Raw genomic sequence first — 27,844 nt, 5'->3', positions numbered from 1 at the left:
ATGCTGTTACCGCTACTGCGGAGTAGCTGCTTCCCTTCCTCCTCTCCTGGCGGCGGCGGCGGCGGCGGCGGCGGCGGGGAGCGGGGCGCGGGAATCCGGCCGGCGGCGCAGCTGCAGCGGGGAGCCCGCGGGCCGCCGGGGCCGCTCGAGTGGGCGGACGCCGAGCTCGGGGCCGAGGCCCCGCGCGCGGCGGAGGCCAAGGGGGCGCCGGGGCCTGGGGCGCGCGGCCGCGAGGCGGGCGGGCGGCTGGCCGAGCGCGAGCCGTATGCTTGCATGGATCCGGGTGCCGCGCTGCAGAGGCGGGCCGGGGGCGGCGGCGGCGGCGGCGGCGGCGGCCTGGGCGCGGACTTCGCGGTGCTGACCGGCGGCCAGGCGCGTCGGAGGAAACAGCCCCCCAGGCCGGCGGACTTCAAGCTGCAGGTCATCATCATCGGCTCCCGCGGGGTGGGAAAGACCAGCCTAATGGAGCGTTTCACCGACGACACCTTCTGCGAGGCCTGCAAGTCCACCGTGGGTAAGGGAGCTGCGGTGGGTCGCCTGTCGGCCTAGTTTCTCCGCGAGACTGGGCCTTTCTCCAGCTGTAGGGGCCCGGGTAGCCTTACATCTGGCGTATGGGCCTCTGGATGAAATCTGGGAACTTCGTGGAAGCCTCTGAGTCCATTCCCAAAGCCAGACCGATTTTCGTTGGGTTACTTTACGTTGATTCGTCCCTAGCCCCCGGTCCTCGCGTCCCGGGTGGGAAGCGGGGTCCTGACCAAGAGCCTGGGCGATCTCCTGAACCCTCCACGGGCCGGGGGCAGGAGGTCAGAGCGATGCATCCGTCTCCGCGGAAACTCCCAGCCTTTTCCAGACTCACCCAAGGAAAACTGAGTTGCGAGGGGGTGGGGTGGGGATTAGACAGGCAGTGGAAAGAAGTTAAAGCGAAAGGCCACTCATCGACGCGATGCTCCTTTTGTTAAAGCTCCTGAGTCATTGATAGAGGGTTTTGACCTCTTAGGTTTGCCTTGTGGGGGGGAATGAACCGGGGTTTATTTTCTCATTTTGAGCCCACGTTCACAAATGCACCGAAATGAAGTTTAAAATTCCTTACAGAGACTACTAAGACAAAAACTACAGTTAAGTTTCTTGTTTTAACTACAAATGTCTGGCAGAGGGACTTCTGTATTTATCCCTGACCTCATATAACCCAGTGACCTGCAAATACAGTAAACATTACAGTAAGGCTCCAGGTTAATATCCTCAGGATCTAATACTGCAACTGCAAGGGAAATTTTTTTAATGAACTCAGACTTAGAGGATTTGTCATTGAAGTTTGTCATGTGGGTGTGGACAACAGTTCTTTCTATGGAAAATCCCTTAAAAGCTGCCAAAGGTAGGGGAATCCTGTGAATGGGATGTCTCTTCAAAATAAAGAGCAGTCATCTTCAATGATAGGCAGGAGGGATGTGGGGAATGTCCAAGAAACATTGAATAGTATGGAGAATTAAAAGTATCATTCCACATACTGATACATATATTTAGAGTTGTAACAAAACGTAGTTTCAGTTTTGAGATGAATTGGATTTAAAGTGTCATGTAACAAAACATTATTGCATTTAAACTGTCTTGCTGGAAAATTAAAGCTCCAATTTTCGTATTTTTGTTTTGTTTTGAGAACTTCCTGTAATGCTTTTTTAGGATTAATCGTTTTGGAAATAATGTTGCTTTCTATACCCTGTTTGTTTTTAAATGTTAGTGTTGGGAACATGACTTTAAAATTCAATAGCATAATTATACCTGTTTCAAATACCCAATTTTGGATCATAAGAGTACAGGAAATAAGTTTTATGTTGTTTTTGTATCTGACATAAAGGTAAAAGCAATTCAGAATTATTCATTTTTAATAGCTCCATACACGTATAAAATGAGATAATAAACTTGCATGTGTACTGAAGAGAAATGAATGCAGTTGCTAACAGGTGGATCACTATGAAGACTTGGGTGCATGTGGGTGAGCTGTGTGATAAATGAAGTTTGCTTTAGAATGGGTGAGAAGTGAGATGATGAATGGTTTTCTAACATAGGTGCAGTGGGGCTGCATCCTCACTTCTGGGAAAGGTTCCTTAGGGACTTTAGGGGACACGGGTGTGTATGTGTGGAGGTTCAGACTGTCATTCTGAGAAGCATGTGCCTGTCCAGTGGGCATCTGGAACAGTGAAGGTCTCTTAATAAGGCATTGACTCAAAGACAGTGAAACTAATTTGGGATTACATAGAATATTTGGGAATGAGCAAGAAACCAAGAGGCAAGGAGACCAGCAGTTTATTTCTCTGTTCCCTTAAAAAATATGAATACACACACAGATCCCATTACCTATGTTCCCGCACTGAGTGTGGTTGAATTTTCCTCTTGTCAATTTTTGTTTCCTCCATATGTAGCCTATAGTACTTGATTCAATAAATGTTTCTAATTATGGGAGGTTCAGAGAAGGAAGACATCCATGGCCTGGTCCAGAACATGAACACATTTTAAGAAAGCTAACAAGTCCCCTTAAGTTTTCTGCCTCTGAGTCATGTATCCCTTCCAGTGATTAGGTTGTTTGTTGAGCACCTACTGTGTGCTGTGTGTTATTCTGCCCACTGGGGATTCAGTGGTAAACAGGACATGGGCTTTGCTTAGAAGTGGATCAGAGCTCCTAGGGAGCTAAGGGCAATTACAGGTAAGGGCAATGTTAGAGACAATAATTGGGAAGCCTCCTATTTAAAGCACCTCCTATTTGGGACTAAGGGTAAGGACTGTTCAGAGAAGCCTTCCTCTTTGGAATGTTTTGAAGAAAAATTCATTCCTCAAGTTACTTTAGAAAAGTGCTACTTAAATACAATGTTGGGTGTGGTGTAGCATTGTGGCTACCTTTTAAGAGTTAGCTCATAGGGTCCTTCTGAGGCTGGTTTTTCCGGTTTCATCTCCATGCACTAGAGTGAGCTCCACTTAAAGAAAGATTTCTCTTTGGTGGGGGCAGTTTTGCCTTTCCCATGTCAGGGCTTGTAGATGTATGCTGCTCATGATAGCACAGGTCCCTATGCCTATCTGGACCCAGGTTGCTGAGGCAAAGGTGTCTGTAATTCAGAAACTAGATAAGTATCTCCTTAAGTGCATTTTAAAGTGAATGAGACTTCCTTAGGCATTCTGTAACAGGTTATATTGTGGAAATCCTTAGGGATTTGAGATGATGAACTATTGTGTAAAATGACAAATGGGCAAAATGTTGATTTTTTTTTTTTATTGGTAATCAAATCAGAAACTGATTTGGTTTTTAGATACCCAAAATTCACAAGGGTATGAAAAGCTACAGAGATTGTTTTTAATCACTGATCTATTTAATGGAAATTATCTAAATGGAGTGTGATTTTCAAATGGATTTTGTATCCATGGAATTCAGTTACTTAGTTTGATATAACTAGCATAACATGACAGGTTATTTTTTAAAATACAGGAGTAGCTTTTAAAGTTTGAGAAATGAAAAAATAAAAGCTAGTTTGCTGTAGAAATTTACAAGTATCTAACTTACTCGACTTATTTTTCCATAGCAATGCCCGTATTGTAAGCATATTTCATTACTATTACTATGAATCTGGGTACATGTATGCATATGTACATTCATGCGATTACGTTCTGGGTAGAATATGTAGAAGCCATTTCTATCTAGCAACACTGAATTATTGGTCTCTCTTTCTCCTATTTGACTCTATTAGATTTAGGATAAATAAGCTTTTTTAAAAGTGCATTTCAAAATAAGCCATAAAAGTGTTTGTTTTATTTCTACATAACTATTGGAAGCTAGCTGTCAATTTTGTTTAGATTGAAATGGTTTTGCCAGGTAGGACCCCACCTTGTTCCGACAATATTGCATTCTAGAAGAAACAAGTAACACTGAGGAACCTGGGCTTTTGCTTTCGTATTTGCCATTTACTAGTTTGTGACTTTGGGAAAGTAATTTAGTTATCTGTGTCTATAAAATGTAACATTCTATTGTAGTCTTTGTGATTTGATGAACATGTACTATGTACCAGCAAAAGACATCACAGCAGTCTTGCAAATTATCCCCATCTCACAAAACAGTACATAAAATATCAGTGATGATGTACACAAACTACCCAATGTCACAGCTGGTCAGCAAGTAATCAGGGCTACAACTGAGTTCTTGATCACTTTAGGATTTAAATTGACTTTCCTTTGTTGAAAATACTGATTGTTCACACACATAAAGTAAGATACTCAAGTCCTTTTTAGTTTTCTAATTTGGTCTTTGCCTTGTGAAGAGAGTGATGTAATTGTTCTGTGGTATCAGTTGACCTTCATTAACAATGCCCCTATCATCATTTGTCACTTTTGCATGGCAGAATAATGCTCTAAGAATTGCATTTTTTTATCAGGTAGAATATCCTAATCTGAAAACCAGAAAGTTTTGAGTATAGGCATGATGCCCAAATGGAAACATCACCTGACCTCTTGTGATGAATCACAGTCAGAAACACAGACACACTAAAAATGTACTGTATTGGGTTGGGGATGTGGCTCAAGCGGTAGCACGCTCGCCTGGCATGCGTGCGGCCTGGGTTCGATCCTCAGCACCACATACAAAGATGTTGTGTCCACCGAAAACTAAAAAAATAAATATTAAAAATCCTCCCTCTCCCTCCCTCCCCCCCCCTCCCTCCCTCCCTCTCCCCCCCCCTCTCTCTCTTTAAAAAAAAAAATGTACTATAAAGTTACCCTCAGGCTATATTTATAAGGTGTATGTGAAGCATAAAAGTTTTCCCAATTTTTCCAAAGCAAGTATATTAAAATATAGGAAAATTTGCTTTAAGGCTGTGTAAGCTAGAATTCTTATTTTTCTGGGTAGTAAAATTTCCTAAATGCTAAAGGCCAATATAGAATTGCCAGTTCCATTTTGCCCAAGGAGCAATGTTGAGGGGGGAAAAATCTACTATTACCAACTTGCCAAAAATGACAACTTAGAATGAAAATTTTAAAAAATATATATGTGTGCGTTGCTGGGCATGATAGCTCACACCTATAATCCCAGGAACTTAGAAAACTGAGGCAGGAGAAGTTCAAGGCCACTCTAAGCAATTTCACAGGAACCTGTCACAAAAAAAGACTGGGGATATAGCTCAGTGCCCCCTGAATTCAGCCCATAGTATCAAAATACATATAAATAAACACACACACACACACAAAAGATGAGGTACTGGAATTAAAAGGTTCTTTAACTTTTGCTCTGAGAATATTAATTCTTCCTTTTTGTCATTTCTAGCAATACATTGAATTTCCTAACCTGGCCCCTGAGAATGTCTGGTTTTAAAAGATAACAATACCTCAGGGAGTGCTCTTTAACTTGATTACTGGCCACAGCCCTTTGAATGTCCTTACCTGTCTGTTCCATTCAGTCTCTGTAGAGATGAGGGTGCCTGTTCTGAGGGCGGGGCCCAGCAGGAGACATGCCTGCTGGGAAAGTGATAGGTGCAGGTTATTACCTTTTAGCCATGTCAGCTGTTGATCTGACAGCAGAATTGAGGGGATCCAAGAAAATGGCTATCTATGGGTCTGCCCTAGAATATTAGGTGACATGATGGATAAAATATTGTCACAAGTTTGTATACCTGGAAGCAGCAGAATGACTGTTAAGGGAAATTGCTTGTACTGTATTCTGGAAACCTAGGGTAGAGATTTGTGTTAGAAACCTCAGAAGAAATGTCTGATTCTTAACTGTGTATTTTATTTTGCTCTTGGTATTTATATGCAATCTTCCAAGCTATGACCAATCTGCGCAAGTGTTTTACTTAAGAGAGAATTAGAGAAAATTGTCCAGAATTCCCACTCCAAAAGCCAGACACCACAGTCCTCCAATATTGTTCCACCCCTCCCGAGAGAACCTCACTGGCTTCCCTGCCAGATTGATGTAACAGGATGCCTCAGGGAGGAGTGAGCATGAGCAGGAGAGGAGCTTGTATGTGCCCTGCATTGCATGACTGGGTTTGTGTAATGAACTTAATGCAGACTTAGACTTGTGCAATGTCTCCTTTTGTGGAATTAAGTAGCTTTCAGGGAAAGGGTGTAGATTAAGTTGGGGTGGCTTGTTTCCATTGAATGGGACTCTGAAGTCCTACCTCCAAGTGCATTCTGCGTTCCCCTCACAGTGAAGGGGAGGGGTTTCCTCATGTTTGATAGAGATCCACATTCTTAGAGATGGCCCTTCTTTCCAGTGTGTGGAATGAGCCAGAAGCAGTCTCTTGATAGATCCTGCTATAGAAGGGAAATAGGTTCCTTTGAGAATGATAGATCCGAATTACTCTCTAGCCTAGGGTTCCAAATACATTGTTCAAGTTAAGCATTGGTTTGAACGAGTAAAGAAAACATGGCTTTGTACAGTTATCACTCAGTTGTTTTTTAAGAGGTTCTTATTTATGTAAGACACCATTCTGCTAGCCATTTTATAGGGTGCGAAGCTTACCTGGCCTGTCCCTTTCAAGGAGGGAAGTGAGTCATGGAAGGAAACATAATGAAATGTTGGAAAAGAGGCGAACACCATTGTACTTCAACAGAGGATTATTCTTTTTGTCTTCTTCTATTGCACAATTTTGACATTTGGAAAGTATTTCAAAGACCAAAGGTACAGACCAAAAATACTACCCTTAATTGAGTGATTATTATTATTTTTAATCCTTATCCTTTAAAGCCAGAAAGCATAACGCTGGCTTAACAAACACTATATATTCCATAGAAAACCTTTTTCCTGTTTTCCCCCCAAATCTGATAGACTCCACTGTTTGCAGTGCTTGTGTAATACTTTCTTTGTTTACAAAACAAAACAAACTACCTCAGGCAGGTGTGTGAGGAAGGAGCTGACAGTGAAGGCTGTCCCAGTCCTTAGTGCTGAAGCCTGGGTGGGGTGAAGGTACAGGCCCCTATGGGATGGGAGCTGTCCTGTTTTTCACCCTCTTTCTCGAGCCCTTCCTCAAGCCCAATACAATACCCTGTTGATTTGGCTAAGAATCACACACCCACAATCAAATATTCACTTCTAATTTCTCATTCTGAAAGGAAAACACAATTTTTCCCTTGGCCACCAGAGTTTTCCGTCCTGGGTGGTATAGGTGGGAAGTGTAGGTTCTACAGGCAGGCAAGCTGCAGTTCTAGTCCCTGCACAAGTTGTCAGTATGTCCTTAGGCAGGTGACTTACCTGAGTTTTCATTCACAAAAGGGGATGGGGGTGGGGGAAGTGAGGCTTACGCTACTTTCCTCTCTCATGGTATAGGAATAAATGAGGATACAGTGTCCTATGTGCCTGATCAGAAAAGGTTTTTTATCATTCTCTTCTCCTTATTTGTACTACAAATGTAGAAACTCTGAAACATCCCTCCCCAAAACACTATCCTTTAAAGACATATACTGATTATGCAGGTGAATATGAAATATCAAAAGTGAAGCTCATGACCTCAGTGAAATACATAAATATACAATCTTCCTGACAGCTCTTGTGTTGTCATGGACCCATTCTGAGTTGTTACTACAGTAAAATTAGTATTTTTTTGTATATGAAGAACATGTTCATGATCCACTGTTTGTCTCCCACTTCTCAGACACCTTTCCCCTCTTTTAATACTTTCTTTCCTTTTTCATCAAGAGTTGGAAATGATGGGTAGTGGCCTTTCAGATAGAGAATCTTTCCATAGCCACGGAGAGGAGAAGGCCTCCTGGTGCGGGGACAATCTGGCCTTGCCAGTCAGAGAAAGTATCTAACTCTATGTTATACTTGCTTAGCAGAGCAAAGTTCTTTTTAAATGTTAAATATGTATCCATACCCATTTCTCTCCTCTCCTTTCTTATCTGTATGGTGAATGAGATGAGTGCATCCTAGAGGCAGATAGCCCAGTTTCCAATCTTCACTCTAAAGACTTATCAGGGCCAAAACCTTGGACAGCCTACACACCTCTCTGACTTCCATTTTTTCATCTATACACTGGGGAAAGTCTTAATCTCTACCTCATAAAGTGATTTAGAGAATGCACTGCAATGAGATAATGCACATTAATCTCTTAGAACAACACCAAGAAGGAGTTAGTTCTTAGTTTTTGTTTTGTTTGTTTTGTTTAATGAAGGAAACAAACACCTGTCTCTGAAATTCTCTCAAATACTTACAGGAAAATGTAACTGTCCTTGAGATGCAATGGTCTCCAGGTAAAGCAAGTGCCCAGAGCTCCCAATTTCACCCAGCCGATGTAGTCCAACTATGCTGTGTATGTGTTCAGGTCAAGTTCAAGGCTGTTTCTGTGCTTCTGCATCTTGGAGACACACATAGGTGGTCTATATTTGTGTGACCTGGAGTGAAAGAGGGGTAGATCTTATTAAACTTTGATGGACATGTGATATCCTGGCCTGTTGAGTATTTGAAATGACACATGGTGGTCTTATTATTTTAATAGTATCTACCTGTGAATTGATTGCAATATTTTACAATTACAGTACTAAAGTAGTTTCTGTTTCATTTAATTCTCACACATAGTATAGGCAGGAAAAGCCAGATAATAGGTACATAGGATTTCACTCATTAGGGTACTTCTGGGGGTGGTACAGGAGTTGAAGGATAGGTCTGGTATCAGTAAGTTGGCATTGCCTTTCAGCCTGCATTCTTCTGCTAGGTGGTATAGTTTTGGCAGATCATTGGCCTCAGCTTCAGGCCACTTGTTTTATTATGTTAGATTCACTTCTGTCTGTGTGACCTTGACTCATTTCTTAGTTTAGTTTCTCATTGTCAACTCACTGAAAATGCTTGAAATTCTCTCCTTAAAGAATATCATGTCCCAAACCGGATGACATTATGTAAGATACATCCTTGGAAGAAAAGCCTCTGTACAAACAGCATGTAGATGATCACTGTAAATTGGCAGCAACTTCACATCCACGGTAGGAGTGAAGACCTACTTGATTCTGAGAATCCTGCTGTTTGAAAGTGTTAAGTCTGTGTGGTACAGACTCCAGGTCTTTGGTGAGGGAGAACGGAAATGGGCCTAGAAGAAGGAGACTGTCCATTCAGTTGTACTCACAGACATGGGCCATAGTGTTATTTTTGCTGGAAAGGATTATAAAAAAAGAAATGTTTGCTATTTTCATTTTTGTAACTTCTTATGGCCCAGAAAAAGGAAACAAATGTTTTGGAAATGTTTGTCTTGAGGGTGACTGAGAAGTCCTGTCACTGCTAAGTATACCAATTCCTCATGCTAGTGCGAGATTTATGAAAGACAACTAAGAGGAAGGCAAAGCTTTCTCTTTAGCAGCACTTACGATCATGGGCCATTTGTAGAATGTTTCACATTTCATTTTTTTCCACCCATGTGATTTTTACTATAACAACTTTTCATTGTGAGCAGTGGTATAAACTTGAATGTTGATTCTATTGTTCTGCTAGTATTTGCTTTAACCACAGGCAAATTACCACTTACAGTCTCTGCCCTGGTGTAATAGTGCCCCCCTCATTGGGCTGTGGGAGTATTGACTGGGTTGAATGCAAGACAGAGTGCTTAACAGATATCCATTGTCCTTATTGCTTAAGGAAATTAAGGTCAAAGACAAGTCATACTGATTCAAATACAGCAGTCTAAGTCCATTGATAACAGGGATGATAACACCATAACCTGGGTCCTTTCTGGAAGCTCATTAAAACATAATAAAGGCTTCCATAAAATAGGTAAGCTTAAAGAAAGGTAAGCTCCTGTTACCAGAATAATCTGCTAGTGGATCACTACTTCATCTAAGTGATGAAATGGTAATCCACGGGGATAAGGGTACATAGGGAAAGGATGAGCCTGTTAATTAAGATAGCCCCTTCCTTTCAAGGATTATGAGAAATGAAATAATGTCTATACACAAAGACATTTCTGCATTCACTATTCCATTCTACCTGTCCAACCTGTCTCCATATCATGCCTTTTTAAAATTAATCAGTCCTGAATTTTCTTAATTTTTCTAAAAATGCTTAGCATTTTCTGTGTATATATAGCATTTGATGGAGAGGGTGGTGCTGGGGTAGGAGTTGGCGACCATTTATCCAAACCATTGGGTTGCTGTTGAACACCAGGCAATATCCTACACTTCAGGGGCCAAAGATGGCTTATCCTCAGAGTGCACATATTCAGTAGGGGAGGCCAATGAAGGATCCATGCAGTAAGGCCTAGAAGAGTGCAGATTCACAAGCTGGGGATATAGATGAAGAGTGAGAGCTTACTGGTGGATGGAGAATGATTCCAGTGGGAAATCTAGGATTTAAAAGATTTCTGAGCAGACAAGGAGGTGCCCTAAGAAGAGAGAACAGCAGAGAAAGGTAGTTAATGGCCAAGTGTATGGTATATTAATTTAGTTCAGTATGACTAAGCTTTTTGGGAATTATTCCCATTGACTGATAGGGTGGCAGAGACTACTCGCTATCCTGTTAGTTAAGAAGCCTGTAGAACACTGGGTTTTTAACAAGGTTATAGATACAATTAAGGTCACAACCTTTTCATCCCTTGCTTTTGTCTTTTTTGGGGAGGAGGGGGGAGAGGGGAACCTGTGCTAGGGATTGAACCCAAGGATTCCCACTGAGCCACACCCTTGAATCCCTAAATATCCTAGGAGTTGCTCCCCAGTGAGGGGCTGTCTCTGCTGACCTTTTCTAAAGCTGATGTCAAATATTTGAGGCCATTTCTATGACATGCAAATATTACAAATAGGTAACATTGAAATATTTTTGATGTAAAAAGATTTTTAGAATTGTTTGGCTGTGATACAAAGGTATGTTTCCAAGCCATAAATTGGATCAAGTTTTCAATTATTACACATTATTAGGGGTGGTTAGGAGTATTTTAATGTGCTGTTTTCTTTTATGGAATTTTGGACTTAGCCGCTGGGTATTTTGTTGGTGGTGATGTTATTGTCTTTAATCTACTCACTTAAACTAGATAGTCTTCATGCTGGCTAAACAGACTCATAATTCTTTTTACCTTTGTTTATTTCCTGATTTTGAACATTAATGCCATGTCATTTTATTTTTATTCATTTGTGGTTTCAAAAATAATCCTCATGTAGGACTGCTGAAAATTGATAAGTGGTTCATGTTGGTTGTGAGTATTCAACAACTCTTAGCAGAGAAAAAGGCATAATCAAAACCCCATGGACCCACTCTGGAGATCTCCAGGGATTCTCTTGGTTGATTGGAAGCCGACTAAAAGAGGTATCACCTGCCAATTCTTTTCAGTAAGGTAGCAGTCACTGTGACAAGTTTTTTTAAAAGTTAGAGTTCTCTTAACGGAAATTTTAAAAACAAACCCATTTGAAGTTATCTGGAAATAAAGGGGCAATAGGATAGTAGTTGCAATAATATGAATTTGATTTGTTAATTCCATTGCAAAGTAATAGGGCAGCAAAGAAATCTTTAGGTTAATATCATGCAGGCAGTGTTTTGTCATTCAGCTGTACCTTTAAAAGTAGAACATAATGATGTCTCCTCACCGTTACTTGAGTCTGAGAGACATCATTTTGAAGTTTGCTGTTTGTTCCCTTGTGGTGAAGGTTAAGGAACTCTGTTCAAAGATATTAGTTGTACATAGACCCACTTCTAGGTTCAACACAATCTGTCATTTGACTTTGGAAAGCAAATCAGCTTCAGAAATGAGAGTGAAATTGAGTTAATCAGCTTTGTCCAGTGGCATTTGAAATTGTGTCTGGTATGAGGGATTAAGAATTGAAATGTATTCAAGTCTTGTAGCTTGTTTTCTTGTGATGTTTCATATTTGTACAGCTTTTCTTTATTGTACAGACTAGGGCCTCCCCTTCACCCACAGGGCTATAAACATGTCTTTGGTTGGCACTGATATCTACAGTGTGTTACTAATTATAAAATCAGTCACATGGCTTTCTCTTCACCTAGAACTCATCTGACTACTGCTGCCTCATGTCTCAGAAATGAAGGGTCAAGAAACAGGCAGGGTTCCCATGCTTCCTGCTGCTACCACACCACTGTCACATATGGGCCACCTACCTGTCAGTGGTTGGAGTCATCCCCTTAGGAAGCTATCAGGAAGGAGGGAATGTTTCTAGTGCTCACATTTAGCCAGCATCCCCTTTGTTTTTCTTAGTTGTGAAAATTTTGTTTAAAAAAAAAATCTCAAAATATGTAAGTCTTCTATACCCAAAAGGCATGTAAGGTAACATATACAAACAAATACAAATAAAAATTTGATTTTAATGGGCCAAATTAAAAAAGGAAGATGATACATGATGGTTTGATTAATAAATATTAAAATGAATACAAATTAAATTTGATGTTAATTTGTATAAGTAAATTTTAATAACAATTTCTCCCTCCTTCTATGGATAAATAAATAAATCATGTTGATAGTCACCAAAGGTTTTGTGAGTGTTGAAAATTTTAGTATGATGATTTCCAAAAGGCTGTTTGAAATCCAGGTTGTTTCCAGTGTTCCCTATGGGAAATTTCCTCAAGATAGCACCATTTGCTTATGTAATTATTAAGTATGATTTTTAAATGACTTTTATGCTGAATTGTGGTAGTCATAAGTTATATTCTGAACAGATGCTAAATAGATGGTTCAGAAGAAACACAACAGGTGTTGACTTTGCCAGTTGTGTGTAGAACATGAGGATTACCTGGAATTGCAGATCCTCATGCATTTCTGCCCTGTCCTTGAACTTTGTGATACTGGTTCTTTTATTTCTGTGGTAATGATACCAAAACAAATAGGATTTTTTGAAAATGATAAATTGTCTCTTTCTTGTTTTTCTTCACATTTATTTGTTTAATTTACAGGTGTTGACTTTAAAATCAAAACTGTAGAGCTAAGAGGAAAGAAAATTCGATTGCAGATCTGGTAAGTGGCAGAGTATGCCCCAGTAATGTGCCGTGTGTATTTAACAATCCACACGCTTGTCTACTAAAATGAACTGTGTGAGCTGGCTCACCTCCCCTACTTTTCTGCTTCTTTGCTCATTGTCAAATCAGATGAATAGCACTTCCTTCATGGGAGAATTTAGCAGCATCTACTTATTTCAGACTGCATTTACACATGAGGCATTGTGTTGCTTTCATGAGAGCTAGTTGGGAGCTTTACACCTCTGTTTTTAAATCATTTGACATGATCTCAAAACTGCCATCACTTACATCATTGTTCAAATGCATGTCTTCATGTCTTTATTTTGTGTGGTAGTATTCAAAGAGAGCCCACTATATTCACAACCAGATTGGCAGGAGGTGAAGGCACATCACCTGGGAACTGTTCAGGGTGGGGCTGTGCACAGGCATACCCCTTCTAGCTGTCCTGCAGGTGGCCCTTCTGCCTGCCAGAAGTGAATCCAGAGGCCCTTCCTGAAGAGAAGCTCCTTTCTCAGCTCAAATCAGAATGAGAGACCACACCAGCTGCATTTTAACTATGTCCAGCACTCACATCTTTCCCTTCTCTATTACCAGCCCAAGGGTAGCGTTCAGAAGTATTTCAGATTGCCAGAGACCTCTCTGGAAGAAAGGATAGGCTCTGGTCATGGGAGCTTGAGAAGTGGCACGGCTGAGCTGTGCCGAGGATGCCATTGTGTTTTTCATGATGCCTATGCAGTACACTCAGCTTACTAACTCCTCTCGGCAGGTTACCCTCAGCTCTGACTGTCTGTCCACCATCTGTGTGTGTTTGCTTTCATCTTCGTTAATCGCTGCTTCATCTGTGGCATCGCCGGTCATCTAACGCTTGAATGTTAGTGCCATGTCTCCATCCTTCATCCATGTCCCTGTCTGGGGCACTGCTGGAGCTGAGCCAGCATTGGTCGCCTTCCGAGTATCTGAGGTAATACCTTCATTTAGACATCTGCAACTCCATAACCCACATTAGGAGTTTGGGGCTTTTATTTTGTCTCATGTTTTTGTTTTAGACTTGGATTATGCAACATTAAAGTCTAAGCTTAATAGTGAATAATAAAAAGTAGTTATATCATATTCTAGCCCCTGAAAAGGCAGCAAAGTTTATCTTGTACATTGCTGCCCATCAAAATATATGGAAATGCGAAGGTGCTTTCCTGGACCTGTACCCACCAACACTGTACTGGTGGCACTGCATACATCTGGAGTTTGGCGGCAGTGCCTCTGACTGACCTAGGTGGGCCCTCCTTAGGGAATTCGAGTCCACAGAGAAGAGAGTGATGGTGGGGTTCCAGGACCACATGGTGCACTCAGACTGCTTTTCCCTTGAATGTAAAACATTCTCAAAAACAACTCTCTTGCTTCCCTCTTGACTCTTCACTCCTCAAGCTTTATCAGCTGTCAATATGACATTGGTAAAGAATAATGGATGGAGGGACAATGAGATGATGCATTGGATTTATTGAAAGGTTGATTTTCAAGTTTTCTACATGGAATATTCCAGTGATTCAATTAGGAAGTAGGACTTGTCTTTTCCTGAAGGGGTTTTCAACAGTGAATCATATGTCCACAATATTCCAACCACTTTGTTAATCATATAATTACTTAAAATAAGATTATTTTTTTAATCTTCTGAAATGTTTTCTTTAAAAGATGAAAGAAACCTGCTAGGGTGTAGTTTGGTGTAGAGAATTTACCTAGCATGTGCAAGGTTCTGGCACTGCAAAAAAGAACAAAGGGGGAAAAAATCTTTCTCTTCTTTTTTTGCTGTGCAGTAGATTAAAAGGAGATATTGGAATCATGGTTATCATTTTTTTACTTATTTAAAATATGGATTGATTGTCTCTTATTCAAAATGCTTGGGACCAGAAATGTTTTGGACTTCGTAACATTTGCATAAATATAATAAGATGCTTTGGAGGTGGGATGCAAGTTCTAAACATGAAATTTATTTATGTTTCATATACACCTTAACCATAATAGCCTGGAGGTAATTTTAAACACTATTTTTAGTATGCCTACATTTTGACTACTATTTGTCACTTGAGGTCAGATATGGAATTTTAAGCTTGAAGTTTTGGCTCAGGGATGCTTGACCTGTATACATGGCTTATTTTGGAGAAAAGAGCAATCCTTGTGCTGTTGTAACGTGTTTGGTGCAGTTGTGTGGTTGTGTTTCACTGTCATTAGTTGAGGGCATGGAAGCAGTCACTAGAGGCAGAAACAGTTCAAGGGGACACGGGACCACCACAGTCATATCACCTATCAGTTTTCAGAGGGGCTTGTTAGAACAAATGCATTTTTTTCTTGTTCATTTTTGTTTATAGCCCATCTTAGAAAATATGCACTATAGAGAGGGCCCTAAAGGTTTAAGTACCCAAAGCTGCCATTGTCTTTGTCACAGTTCTATGTCACATTTTGTCATTGCCACATTTTTCAGTTCCTTGATTATCTATGGTCAAAAAAGAGCCATTTTTTTCTAATCTTTAGAGAAGTATTTCTACATGAGTGTACATAAGAACTTGAATGTAAGTGTTGCTAAAATGTCTTGACTAGGATATAGTTTCATGAATTTATATTCAAATACTCTCTTGGAAATTATTCACAGTGAACTTGGAGTCATTGTTTAAATGGATCAAAGCCATAAAATAGTCTCCTACATAGGATTAAAATGCTTCATCCTATCAGCCCAATCTTCACTGCTGGGAAATTTTGCTTCAACTGGTGTTCTTAGGTTTGCATCAGTTAATTCTCTGCTTGTAAGAAGTAGAACATTTTATAGCTAAAATTGATTTTTTGCCCTGTAAATTAGTAACTGTATCACTTACATGCATTGTTTAAGCATTGTTATATACCAAACTGGGAAAACAGAATTGCAGGAGGTTTCAATTTGGAAATTGCTGGCTGTAGTGAATGATAATTTAGCTGCATCAGTAAACTGCATATTTATATAAATCAGCTTTTTATCATTTCTGTGAAAATTCAAGTTCATGGAGATAAAGAACACAAATATTAAGATTCTCTATCTTCACAGAATGACAGAGGCATAATTAGTGCTTTACCTTGTTATTAAATTTTTTGAAATTTAATAATTTAATTTTTTGAAATTTAAATTTAATTTTGTGGAGTTTTTATGATGCAACAAATAATTGTTGAATGGAAGCATTTCTTTAACCCAATCCTTTGACCATACATGATAACATATTTAGTGTTCAAAGGAAATAAGTAAAGATGCTTTTGAGAGAAATAGAAAATAAAGACTTTCTCACCCCAAATATTTTGGGAATATGGAATAGTTCCTTAAAGGAACATGCTTTTCCACCTCAACTATTCAAAGTCAGACACAAAAAGATAGAAATTAGGGCATGATCTTAAATGGGGAATGATGAATTATTGGAAATTGCTTTGTAAATTCCATATTTAAAAAGCTCATTTCCTATGTTTCACTTTGAAAAAAATAAATGATCACATATTTTGATTGTGGTATATAACATTCCTGTGGCTGATTCTCTGACTTTTCAAAGAAGGTTATTCTACATAGTTTGTTGATCTTGCTTCATAATCCAGCTCCATGCATCCGATTTAGTTAATGCATATGCAGATATACCTTGTATCTCATATAGTTAAGTCAGCCTGAATTTTTCCTGCTGACTGGGGGGGGTGGGGAGATAGGCATGTTTCTCATGTTTCCTCATAAATAAACAGGAACAGAATCCATATTTGTGCTGGAATGTGGATTTGCTTGCTTTCACTGTTGTTTGGGAACTGATTTTTGCTGCTGTTTCCTAGGGACACAGCAGGTCAGGAGAGATTCAACAGCATTACCTCAGCTTATTACAGAAGTGCCAAGGGGATCATATTAGTATATGATATCACTAAGAAGGAGACGTTTGATGATTTGCCAAAATGGATGAAGATGATTGATAAGGTATATGTTGTATTTTTCTGTCCAATGTGAATTCTGTTTGTGGGTATCAATTGTGAAAGGAAGAAGCTGGAAACACAAGGAGGGAGCATGATTTTGCAAAATAAACATCATTTGATTCATATCATAACCTTCAGGTAGGTATTTAGTACTATGTGATAGATGAATCAGTGAAGATCTAAATTATGCAGAATCAGCTGATAAATAATAAAACTAGGATTTTCATTTGGTACACTGGACTCTGATTTTAAAGCCCAAACATGCTCAATCTATTGTCCACAGTTGTTTCCATGGCATTGGATACATGTTTCTGCAGAAAGGCTAGTTAGATGCTCATTTCCTGCACTTGAGGAGATGGCCTTGTTCATGGTGCCTGTGGGCTGTCCTGGGGCCTCAGCTGGACATCTGCCCTTGGGATTGTAGATATCTTTTGGATTCTCTTTTTGATCAAGAGATTTTTTTCCTTTGATTCATGATTGACTATATACAGAAGACCTGTGTCTGCATAATTGATGTAAATCACATTTTCTCTGGGAGATGTGTACCCCAAATGCACATTTAGAAAAAAGAGCAGTTTGGGTTAAGATGTGTTAGTATGGAACTGACCACAATTTGAGGGTTTTCTTCCCCTTAAGCAATAATTTGATGTGTTTAATTCCTTTATGTCACTAGCACACCTATTACAAATTCAGATTTTATGTACAAATTATATTGAAACCCAGTTGTATTTTGTCTATAGTTTTATTGATGATGAAGAATGTTCGTTTCTAGCTTTCAGTGTGTACCTCTTTGAAATGTGTTAAAGAACTAGACTTAAAAACATAAAGCAGACCTAGGTGGGGTGCCTGCCCTCAGCTCATTCCACACTTGGCCTTGGTCACTGGAGACTGAGTTCTCCTTATACCCAAGTAATACCCAACCAGCCCATTTTGTCAGCCACACAGTATGCTGATCACTAAAACAAGTTTTGCAAAAGACTAAGCCTGAAGGAGCAGACCCTAGGCTTAATTTGCCTTCTTGGGGATATGGTTTGGGGATATTTGGGAGATAAAGCAGCAGAGTGATTTAAGGCAATGGTCCGCATGTGCATAAGGAAACTTCATGGCCATTCATGGGATAAAGCAAGAGGATTGCAAGCTTGAGGCCAGTCTGGGCAACTTGGTGAGACCCTATCTCAAATTCAAAAGGCCTGGGGATGGAGCTCAGTAATAGAGCACTTACCTAGCTAAGCATGCACAAAGCCCTGGATTCAATCCCCAGTACAGCCAAAAAATATAAAAAAGAAATATAAAGGAAGAAATGCCTTAAATCCTAAGGGCCCTTTTAGGTACTGGAGGTGTGAATCTGCCAAGAACTTGAGCTCCGATGCTCACGTCTCTTTGGTTCAGAAGTTTTGCACTTTACCATTGTACAAGAGCTGTCATTCCTTGGGTGCTCACTATGTGCTAAGTACTGATACCTTTACTTGGCCAAGCAACTTGCCAAGGCAACACAATTCAGATGTCTTTTGATGTAGTCTGTTCAAATAATTTTAGGAATACACAAAATTTAAATGAGTTACTCAGTATTTTAACCTTTTTAAAGAGAGAAATTTGTTGGGCCTAAATATTTTAGAAATTTTACAAATGTGTCTTGACTTTTTCTGATTATGAATTAATGATTAAATTAATTAATTTCGGCAGACACAACATCTTTGTTTGTATGTGGTGCTGAGGATCGAACCCTGGCCACACACATGCCAGGCTAGCGCGCTACCGCTTGAGCCACATCCCCAGCCCGCATAGGGTTTTGTTTTTGCTTGAACGACTGTGTTTTGTTTCATTCTTAAACCATCTTGTTGAACTCTAGGTCTTTTTCAGTTGATGACCATTTTAAGTGTGGCCAATTTTTCCAATCATTTCCTAAGACAGAGTCTTGGGAAATGTTAGGTCAAAGGCCAAGAGCATGGTGGTTTGGAAGCCTGTCATCAAAGTACTTTCTAAAATTCTGTGAGCTCTGTCCATTACGAGGCCTGCCTAGGGCTCAGGAGGTGCTAATAAACAATGGAAGGAAATGAGCACAGAAGTAAATGAGTGACAAATACTGTGCCAGTTTACCCTCGCTTTGTTAGTGTATGATAGTACCCACCTTTGAAATTCCACAGTATGCTTCAGAAGACGCTGAACTTCTCTTAGTTGGAAATAAATTGGACTGTGAATCGGACAGAGAAATCACCAGACAACAAGGTGAAAAGGTAAGAAAATGGTGAAAGCCATGGTTCCCGCATTCTGCATCTTACTGTTTTTTCATAAATTGCATAATCTTTTAAATTACAAAATAATTATCAAGTAGTGGTCACTGAATCACATCTTTCTCATTTGTTTGCTTTTTTTCTTGTATCCACTCCTTTAAATTCATTTTGAAGTGGAGGAGAAAATAAAGCATGTTATTATGTACTTGCATTATTACCTAAACTGACATTTTTTTCAGAAAAAAAAACGTTTTTATGTTATAAAATTGCTTTCATGATTTTCTTATTACTCTAGTGTATTTAACTTTTTTGTATTTAACTTCTTTAACTTTTGCTAGGGATTCAATCATGGAGAAGAAATGATATTCTCATTTTAAATACCAGATACATTATATTTTTAGAACCTTAGGCATATAATTCAACTTAAATGTCCTAATATCATCCCAGGGATTTTGGGTTTGGTGTGTGTGTGTGTGTGTGTGTGTGTGTGTTATAATGTAGGAATTTGCTGCACTTGTGATCTTAACATTTGAGCATAAATGGGTCTTTACAGACCTTGAGTCCCTGCTTCCCTTAAAGCTGAAGCCCAAAGGCTATGACTGCCCATCAGAAGCTGGGCCTAATGCACAAACACTGGTCCATGTTGTACTTCACACAGAGAAAACAGATTACGTGTGTCTTCTCAGTTTGCACAGCAGATAACTGGGATGCGGTTCTGTGAAGCAAGTGCCAAGGACAACTTCAATGTGGACGAGATATTTCTGAAACTTGTTGATGATATTCTGAAAAAGGTAAAAAGGAATATGACATCTAAAACCTGTTGTTTCCTTTATTGCTATTATTTTTTTCATCTAAAACCTGTTGTTTCCTTTATTGCTATTAATTTTTTCATCTAAAACCTGTTGTTTCCTTTATTGCTATTAATTTGCTGAAAAATGTTTTATTTAGAAACAAAAGTACAGTAGTTGTCTGTGTAGCTGTTTCCCATCCAGGGGTTTTTGGTGTCCTTAGGATTGATGAACAATATTTTTGCTTATCTTTGAAATGACTTATACAAGGCAGAATAATTATGCCAGGAGGAGGAAGGACTGACTGCAGCTCAGTAGATGAGAACTTGTCTTGCCTGCATGAGACCCAGTGCTAGGCCTTCCCTAGCACTGTAAAAGTGAATAAAAATAAGATAAAGAATGTGGGGCTGGGAGGGTGGTATAGCTCAGTGATAAGAGGACTTGCTTAGCATGCACAAAGCCCTGAGTGCCATCCCCAGCACTGCAAGTGAATGAATTAAGTACCATGATTGCTTGACACTTGCTTTTCTTTTTTCTTGTTTTTCTATAAGAATTAAGTTCCATATTGACGGTAGAGACCTAGAACAGACTTCCTTGCTGAGGAGAGCCTCGGGCACTTGTTTTCTCTTGGCGCCCCACTTCCTATAGGAGGCCTTTTGGTAATGCTGGGTTGCAAGGAAATAATGTTTGACAGCTTTATTGAGCAGCCGTATTTTTTTCAGGCATTTGTAGACTTGTATTTAAAGGTTTTTAGTAAGTATTTAAATCTATTCATACAGTTTACACCTTGGCATCTACTAGGGATTGGTTTTAGGGTCCCAGAGGATACCAAACTCAATGGATATTCAAGTCCTTTATATAAAACAGCGTAGTATTTGCATAGAACATACATATAGCCTCTCATATACTTTAAATCATCTCAGATCATTATGATTCTTAATTCATTGTTAGTGCTATGCAAGGTTTTCATGAGAAACTTCACATATTCAGCATTTATCTTCAACAGATTTTTCTTCTAGATAAAAATCTTCCAAAATTATTGCTATGGATGATGTATCTGATAGAGAGGAAAATTATTGTTGAGTATGCTTTTTTAAATAATTCTGAAATTTACCAATGAGGACCAAAATAAACCCCAGTAAATTAGTTTGTACTATTTAGGGAACAATGAAAAGGAAAAAAAATCTGCATATTCATTACAGGTGCAATTTTTTTTTCAAATATTTTCAGTTCAAGTTTCAATTTATCTGTAGATACCAACAATTATAATTTTTCAGTTCAAAAATTCAGAAATTTCTTATACAGTGATTTTTATGTAATTGCCAACAGAGGCTATTACTTTCTTTAGTAAGCATGTAACTTTTTGAATGCAGACCATTTATTTTATTTATTTTTAAAAAATGTAAGTTTTCATCATATTGGGTTCTGTGAAAGTAAGTGTTGAGGTTGCAGGTCTCTCCTGCCATGTGGTATGAAATAAACTGGGCAGTGTTCGTATTGTGACTTGGAGTGCCCTGAACTAGGTTTTCATTTTGTTTGTCTAATTGACCTTTGATGATCATAGAGCTTTATACTACAGTTTTATTTTTTATTTTTATTACTTACTTATTTTTGTAGTGCTAGGAATCAAACCCAGGACCTCACATTTGCTAGGCAAGTACTCTACCATAGATCTGCACCTATGGCTCCTTTCAGAGAGTTTATAAAACACTTTTTAAAAAATATAATTATACAATTTTTAAAACATTTACCTCTTATAAGGTTAAAATGTATTTGTGTTTCTCATTACCCTTTAGATGCCTCTGGATATTTTAAGGAATGAGTTGTCCAATAGCATTCTCTCATTACAACCAGAACCTGAAATCCCGCCAGAATTGCCTCCACCAAGACCGCATGTCCGATGTTGTTGATTTGCTACTTTGAAACAAGGTGGAAATGATTCCTGAAAAGGGGAAAAAACATTCTATTCTGCACTACAATCATTTTGACAATTTCCTTTCGCACTTTGTATTCCAAGTCAGAGCTATACACTAACTTGTAAATATGCAAATATGCAATCCTGGGTAAGTTTGGGTTATAAATTACATATTTCCCTCCAAATTATATTTCATTCATAGCCCCAGTGTCTAGTGTACATACACTGGGAAACATAGTACTTCTAATATGAAGAATGGGAGAGAAGAAAAGTATAATGTTTCTTAAATAATATAATTGTCCTTGTTAATTATACTATGAGGACAGAAGATATTCTGATAAGAAGAGAGAATGTGGTGCTTTGCTTACTGTTTTAAAGAAAATTTGTAAAACTAAAGACTTTTTGAGGGAAAAAAAAAAAAAAGCTACGTTAAGTGCTTTTTTCTTTATTTACAAGACATTTCCCCAGCTGTAGCATCTTTGGAGTGTTTCTGCCACAAAGCAAAGCTCCACTCATAGCTGTTGTTGAAGGTTATTTATTAATGTTCTGTAATGATAGGATATTCCTAGCTAGAGGGTTGGATTTGACTTGGTCCTGAGGCCACAGAATCTCTCATGGTTTCCTGATAGATGTATCCTATGCTTTTAAGAAAGACAAAAATTCAATAAAGAAGTGTTTTGAAACTATAGAAAAAAAAAGATTTTAAAACAACGCTGCTGTCCTAAACAAATCCTGTTTAAAGGAATTTTAAAGAGATTCATTTTATTATATCAAAGAACATACATGTATTAGCCTAAACATCCTGTATCTTTGTAATGATGAAACTTTTCCCCTTTATGGTGAAGCCTATTCCTATTAAGCATAGACTGTATTCAATATTTGTTGGGTTTTTTTGTTTGTTTGTTTGTTTGGTTGGTTTTTTTCAATTTTTTTTTCTTTGTCTGATAATGAATTTGTGAACTCTATCTTTGGTATATCTTTTATTAAACTGCACTGTTGTGTTTAGTCAAGGTAAATAAGTAAGTATGTATTTGAATAACTTGGCGTGTCCTGAGTGTTGTGGTATGAGAAGCATTGTGGTCTTTCTACACTAATGAAGTGCAAATAAAATTTTGTATTTATGAATGACAGTTGAGTTGCCACATTTCTTTATAATTTAATTTTAACGCATATTATATGATAATTTTCTTCACAAACTCCACATATTTTTTAAAATTTTAAATGAGAAAAGTGTGGCATCCTCCACTGTGGAAAACAGTCTTGAAGGTTAAATGTGTTAACTATATATGATCTAGCAACTCAGCCTCTAGGGTGTGTACTCGGAAGGAACTCATCAGGTCTCAAACAGACATTTGTACCAAGGTCCACAACATTATTCACAGTAGCCAAAAGGAAGGAATAACTCATGTGTCCATCGAAAGAGTAATGGATACATGAAATGTGATTTATACTGAACCTTAAAGACATGTGAAGTGAAATAAGCCAATATCAGAAAAGCAAATACCATGTGATTCCACTTTTGAAAGGTGTATAGAGTAGTACTATTCATAGAGACAGGAAGAATAATGATTGCCAGCGATTGCAGGGAGGGAAAGGCTGCAAGTGGTGTCTGATGGGTGCACAGTTTCAGTTGGGAAAGATGAAAAAATTTTGGGAGATGGATGGTTGTGATGGTAGCACAACAGTGTGAATAGACTAATGCCACTGAATCATACACTTAAATCAGTGTATGTGTGTAGTGTCCTCAAGAAAATTTTTTTTAATGTATGTACCTTTATCATCAACAACTTTGATCATTGATCGTGCCAGTTATTTATTATCTCACCTCCAAGCCTCGTGACGTTGGGGCTGTGACATTGACCATGTTTGCAAAGCCCTCTTGTTCTCCTGGTTAAAATCTGCTGGTGGAAGAAACTCCAGAAATTTGGGAGGGAAGAAGAGACTTGCTTGCCATTTTGGCCCTAGAATCTAGCTTCTTGTGGAACCCCCAACTCCATTCTTGCTGAGCATCTGGGCTCCTCACTATCTCACCCGCTGGGCCATCCTAGCACCTCCTTAGTGTCCCCTTCTTAGTGTACTGTACCCCTTGACCCTGCCCCCTCAGTCTGAGCCCCCCTCTCCAGAAATGCAGTTTCACAAGACTCCTTTGAGCTCCAAAGTTTGACAGTACCTCTTCATTTTGTTCCCTGAGCCCTGGGGGTAGTAACTGTTGCCTTCAGTTACTAATTGCTGTGTCACCTTGGCATTCCCTTTTTGTCAGCTTAGCATTTTGACACTTGTGCAACTAGTTCCCTGTATTGAATCCCTCTGTTTAAAAATACCTCACTGTGCCTGTCTTCCTGGCACTTAGCAGGAGTGGCCTCAGGAAACATACCCTTTAAAGAAGGTTTAGGAAAAAGTTTTATTTCCATGGGAATTTGAGGCTACTTCAGTAATTTAGCATCTATTTTATATTTACTGCTCAATCTTTGTTGCTGCATCTGTGCCTGTTAACTCTGTTATTTTTTTTTTTTTTATGTTGGGGGTGGAACATAGGGCCTTATACTTGCTAATCACCCACTCTACACCCCAGCTAAAAGTTTTGATGTTTAAAGCAGGACTTTGCAAAAAGTGTCAGTGTGTTTTGTAGCTTTTAATTTTGATTAAATTTCTGTTCTTGGTTGGCTTTGGGTTTTTTTCTTTAATGAGTTTCTCAGTTTTGTAACAATAAGACTAGGACTTTTTAAGTTTTCTGAATTATTATCCTCCATAGTGTTTTAGGGGCTGGTTATTCAAAATCCATTTTGACAGTGGTTCTCATGACTAGTTAGTGGCCTGTCTTCCCTACATGATGGATCAACAGGACATCCATCATGTGATAAGTTGACATTTAGTTTAGTCTCTTGATTTTTTTTCTATTCTATTTAGATATATATGACAGTAGAGTCTATTTTGACATTACTCCATACATGGAGTAAAACTTATTCTGATTAAGTTCCCATTCTTGTGGTTGTACATGATATGGAGTTGCACTGGTGGTATATTCATATATGAACATAGGAAAGTTATGTCCAACTCGTCTTTCCTAACCATCTCTGCTCCCTTCACTTCCCTTTGTCTAATCCAATGAACTTCTATTCTTCCCTCCCCCACCTTATTGAGTGTTAGCATCTGCATATCAGAGAGAACATTTGGTCTTTGCTTTGGGGGGATTGGCTTATTTTATTTAGCATGATAGTCTGCAGTTTCATCCATTTACCGGCACATGCCACAATTTCATTCTTTATAGCTGAGTAATATTACATTGTGTGTGTATACCCCATTTTCTTTATTCATTCATCTGTTGAAGGGCACCTCGGTTGGTTCTGTAGCTTAGCTATTGTGAATTGAGCTGCTATAAACATTGATGTGGTTACATCACTGTGGTATGTTGATTTTAAGTTCTCTGGGTATATACCAACAAGTAGGATAACTGGGTCAAAGGGCAATTCCATTCCAAGTTTTCAGAGGAGTCTCCATACTGCTTTCCAGAGTGGTTGCACCAATTTGCAATCGCACCAGCAATGTATGTGTGAACCTTTTTAGTGTCTTGATTTTTAACTATCCTTTTAAAAAGGATATCTTGCAGGCTGCGGTTGTGGCTCAAGTGGTAGAGCATTTTCCTAGCACGTGTGAGGCACTGGGTTCAGTTCTCAGCAATGCATATAAGTAAATGAACAAAATAAAGGTCCATCAACAAGTAAAAATATATATTAAAAATTTTTTTAGAAAGGGTATCTTGCATTTTTATAGCTCATTGCCTTGGTGTCTCATTTGATTCTCAACAGAAATATTTCTCTGAAATAAAATAAAGCCAGGCAGAAAATAAATGTTCAGTCATCCATGCAGGTGAAAAGGAAAGAAAGTACAATTAAGAGTCACCTAACACCACAAGATCTGTAGACTGCTAGAGCCACAAAGTCATATTTATGATCTGTGAACTAGACATTAAACAGACTTGGAGTTGGACTTTTACATGGACATTTGTGAATTTCTTATAAAGCAGAAGGGAATTGACAGGTTTATCTCTATGTGCTCATCCTATCTCTTCCTCTTTTACACCTTCTGGATCTCAGAAATGCTGTTTTAAGTTGACAGGCAGCTCTATTTAAGAAATTGCATATTTGTTGATGACACAGAAAATGAGGTTAGTCTTACTTGTGTCTAGCTGTAAAACAGGCTACCAAAAACTAATTACTTTAAATTTTTCACAAGTGACTTATATTCCCAGCAAGAAAGATTTTTTTTGTTGTTGTTTTGCTTTTTTGTTTTTGTTTTGGCACAAGGGATTAAATCCAGAGGCGCTTAACCACTGAGTCACATCCCCAGCCCTTTTTATATTTTAAGTCAGTATCTCACTAAGTTGCTTATGGTCTCACTTAGTTGCTTATGGCCTCACTAAGTTGCTGAGGCTGGCTTTGAACTTGTGATCCTCTTGCCTCAGCCTTTGCAACTGCTGCATTACAGGCATGTACCACCATGCCCAGCAAAAGCGCTTATCTTCTGTATTATTTGTGGTCTAGAATTTATAAATTAGGCCTGCAACCTGCAGTGAAAAGTGGGTCAAAGGTTGGGGGTGTAGCTCAGTAGTAGAGCCAGTACTTAGCATGCACAAGCCCTGGGTTCTATACCCCAGAACTGGGGGGTGGGGGGGAGTCACAATATGATCTACTGCACACTGTAGTCAACAGAGTTGAAATTTACTGTGCAGTTGTGCTATCCAGGGCTCACTGAGCTTGAGCTTGGGTGCCCTTAAGGAGATCATCAAGTTCAAGATACAGATCCACAACTGGAATAATACAAGGCAGAGTTTCCATTATTCATTATTCACAAAGACTTGAGGATACACAGAGGAGTGAGAAGTTATGGCCAGTGGAAAGGTTGGGGAGCATTCCTTGTTAACCTTTAGAATGAGCAGACTACCAACCAGTGACAAAACAGATGAAAGGGATGGTATGCTCAAAATCTGTTAATTTGGAACTAGAGGGAACATTTGGAAAAAGAATGTACATAGTAAAACATGTACTGCTCTATCAGTTATAATTTCTTAAACACTTGGTTTCCCCCTTATAAATGATTAAACCTGTTTTCAGGATAAAGAAACAATTTCTAGAAATGCAGCTCAACTGTCTGCACACACACAAAATCTAAAGCATATTTCATTCCAGTATCTCAACAAGTATCATTGAAAGGATTCTACAATTCTGCCTTGGTGTTTTTAGTTAGGGCAAGCTGATGGACTTGATCCATCTGTGGACCCATAGGTGCAAATTATAACCCTGTATAGACAAACTGGGAAGAGGGTAACCCAGCCCAAATCTATCTGCTATTGGCAAAAAGTACCCTCTGTGCATGCCTAGTGAGGTGGGACATTTCCCACAGCACACTATGGCCCAGTGATAGCTCCTAGAACAGTGGGAACTTCATCACTAACTGCTATTGACCATGGAGGGTCAGGGTGTTTAAATCTTGGATGAGAAGACAAAATAATCTTTAAAGTCTTATGAGATTAATTTCTTTTAAAAATAGCAAAACTTTCTGGGGTTAGTTCAAGTACGGTTCCAAAAATGCTTGTAATTAAAATGTACATTTCATTGTATCACAAAAGAATGGCCTTCATTGGCCCTCAAGGTGGTAGCACACACCTGTAATCCCAGTGCTTTGGGAGTCTGAGGCAGGAGGATTGCAAGTTCAAGGCCAGCCTCCGCAACTTAGGCCCTAAGCAACTCCCTGTGTCAAAATAAAAAGGGCCAGGAGAGCTGGGGATATACCTCATTTGGTAGAATGCTTGCCTCCATGCACAAAGTCCTGGGTTCGATCCCCAGCACCAAAAAAAAAAAAAAAAAAAGGACTTGGGATGTGACTCAGTAGTTAACTGCCTTTGATTTCATTCCCTGATTTGGGGGGGGGGGGGGCATATTAAAAGACAGGACTAGGGATGCTACCCCAGTAGGCCCTTTCCTGAAGCTCTCCTGAGAAAAGACTGGTGCTAGACTCCTACAGTCTTCAGGTACCATTTGTTTTACAT

General features: G+C 39.1%; 1 protein-coding gene across 1 annotated transcript; it reads left to right on the top strand.

Annotated features, from left to right (window-relative positions):
- On the top strand, positions 1-22,928 carry Rab12 (RAB12, member RAS oncogene family). Its single transcript, XM_027922909.2, has 6 exons — positions 1-514; positions 12,845-12,905; positions 16,730-16,868; positions 19,009-19,098; positions 19,782-19,886; positions 21,680-22,928. Exons 1-6 carry the CDS (start codon positions 1-3, stop codon positions 21,791-21,793), a joined length of 1,023 nt encoding a protein of 340 aa, XP_027778710.2. The 3' UTR covers positions 21,794-22,928.
- The last annotated feature ends 4,916 nt before the right edge of the window (positions 22,929-27,844 follow it).

The sequence above is a fragment of the Marmota flaviventris genome, chromosome 16, assembly GCF_047511675.1.
Source record: "Marmota flaviventris isolate mMarFla1 chromosome 16, mMarFla1.hap1, whole genome shotgun sequence".
NCBI classification, from domain to species: Eukaryota; Metazoa; Chordata; class Mammalia; order Rodentia; family Sciuridae; genus Marmota; species Marmota flaviventris.
Note: the sequence above shows the minus strand (reverse complement) of the source record. Positions and strands in the feature narration are given on the sequence as shown.

Excerpts from the sequence above, each read along its gene's own strand:
- Rab12 (XM_027922909.2), top strand. The coding sequence starts at position 1 with ATGCTGTTACCGCTACTGCGGAGTAGCTGCTTCCCTTCCTCCTCTCCT. Across the intron at positions 12,906-16,729 it reads AAAATTCGATTGCAGATCTG|GGACACAGCAGGTCAGGAGA; the intron begins GTAAGTGGCAGA and ends GCTGTTTCCTAG. Across the intron at positions 19,887-21,679 it reads TTGATGATATTCTGAAAAAG|ATGCCTCTGGATATTTTAAG; the intron begins GTAAAAAGGAAT and ends ATTACCCTTTAG.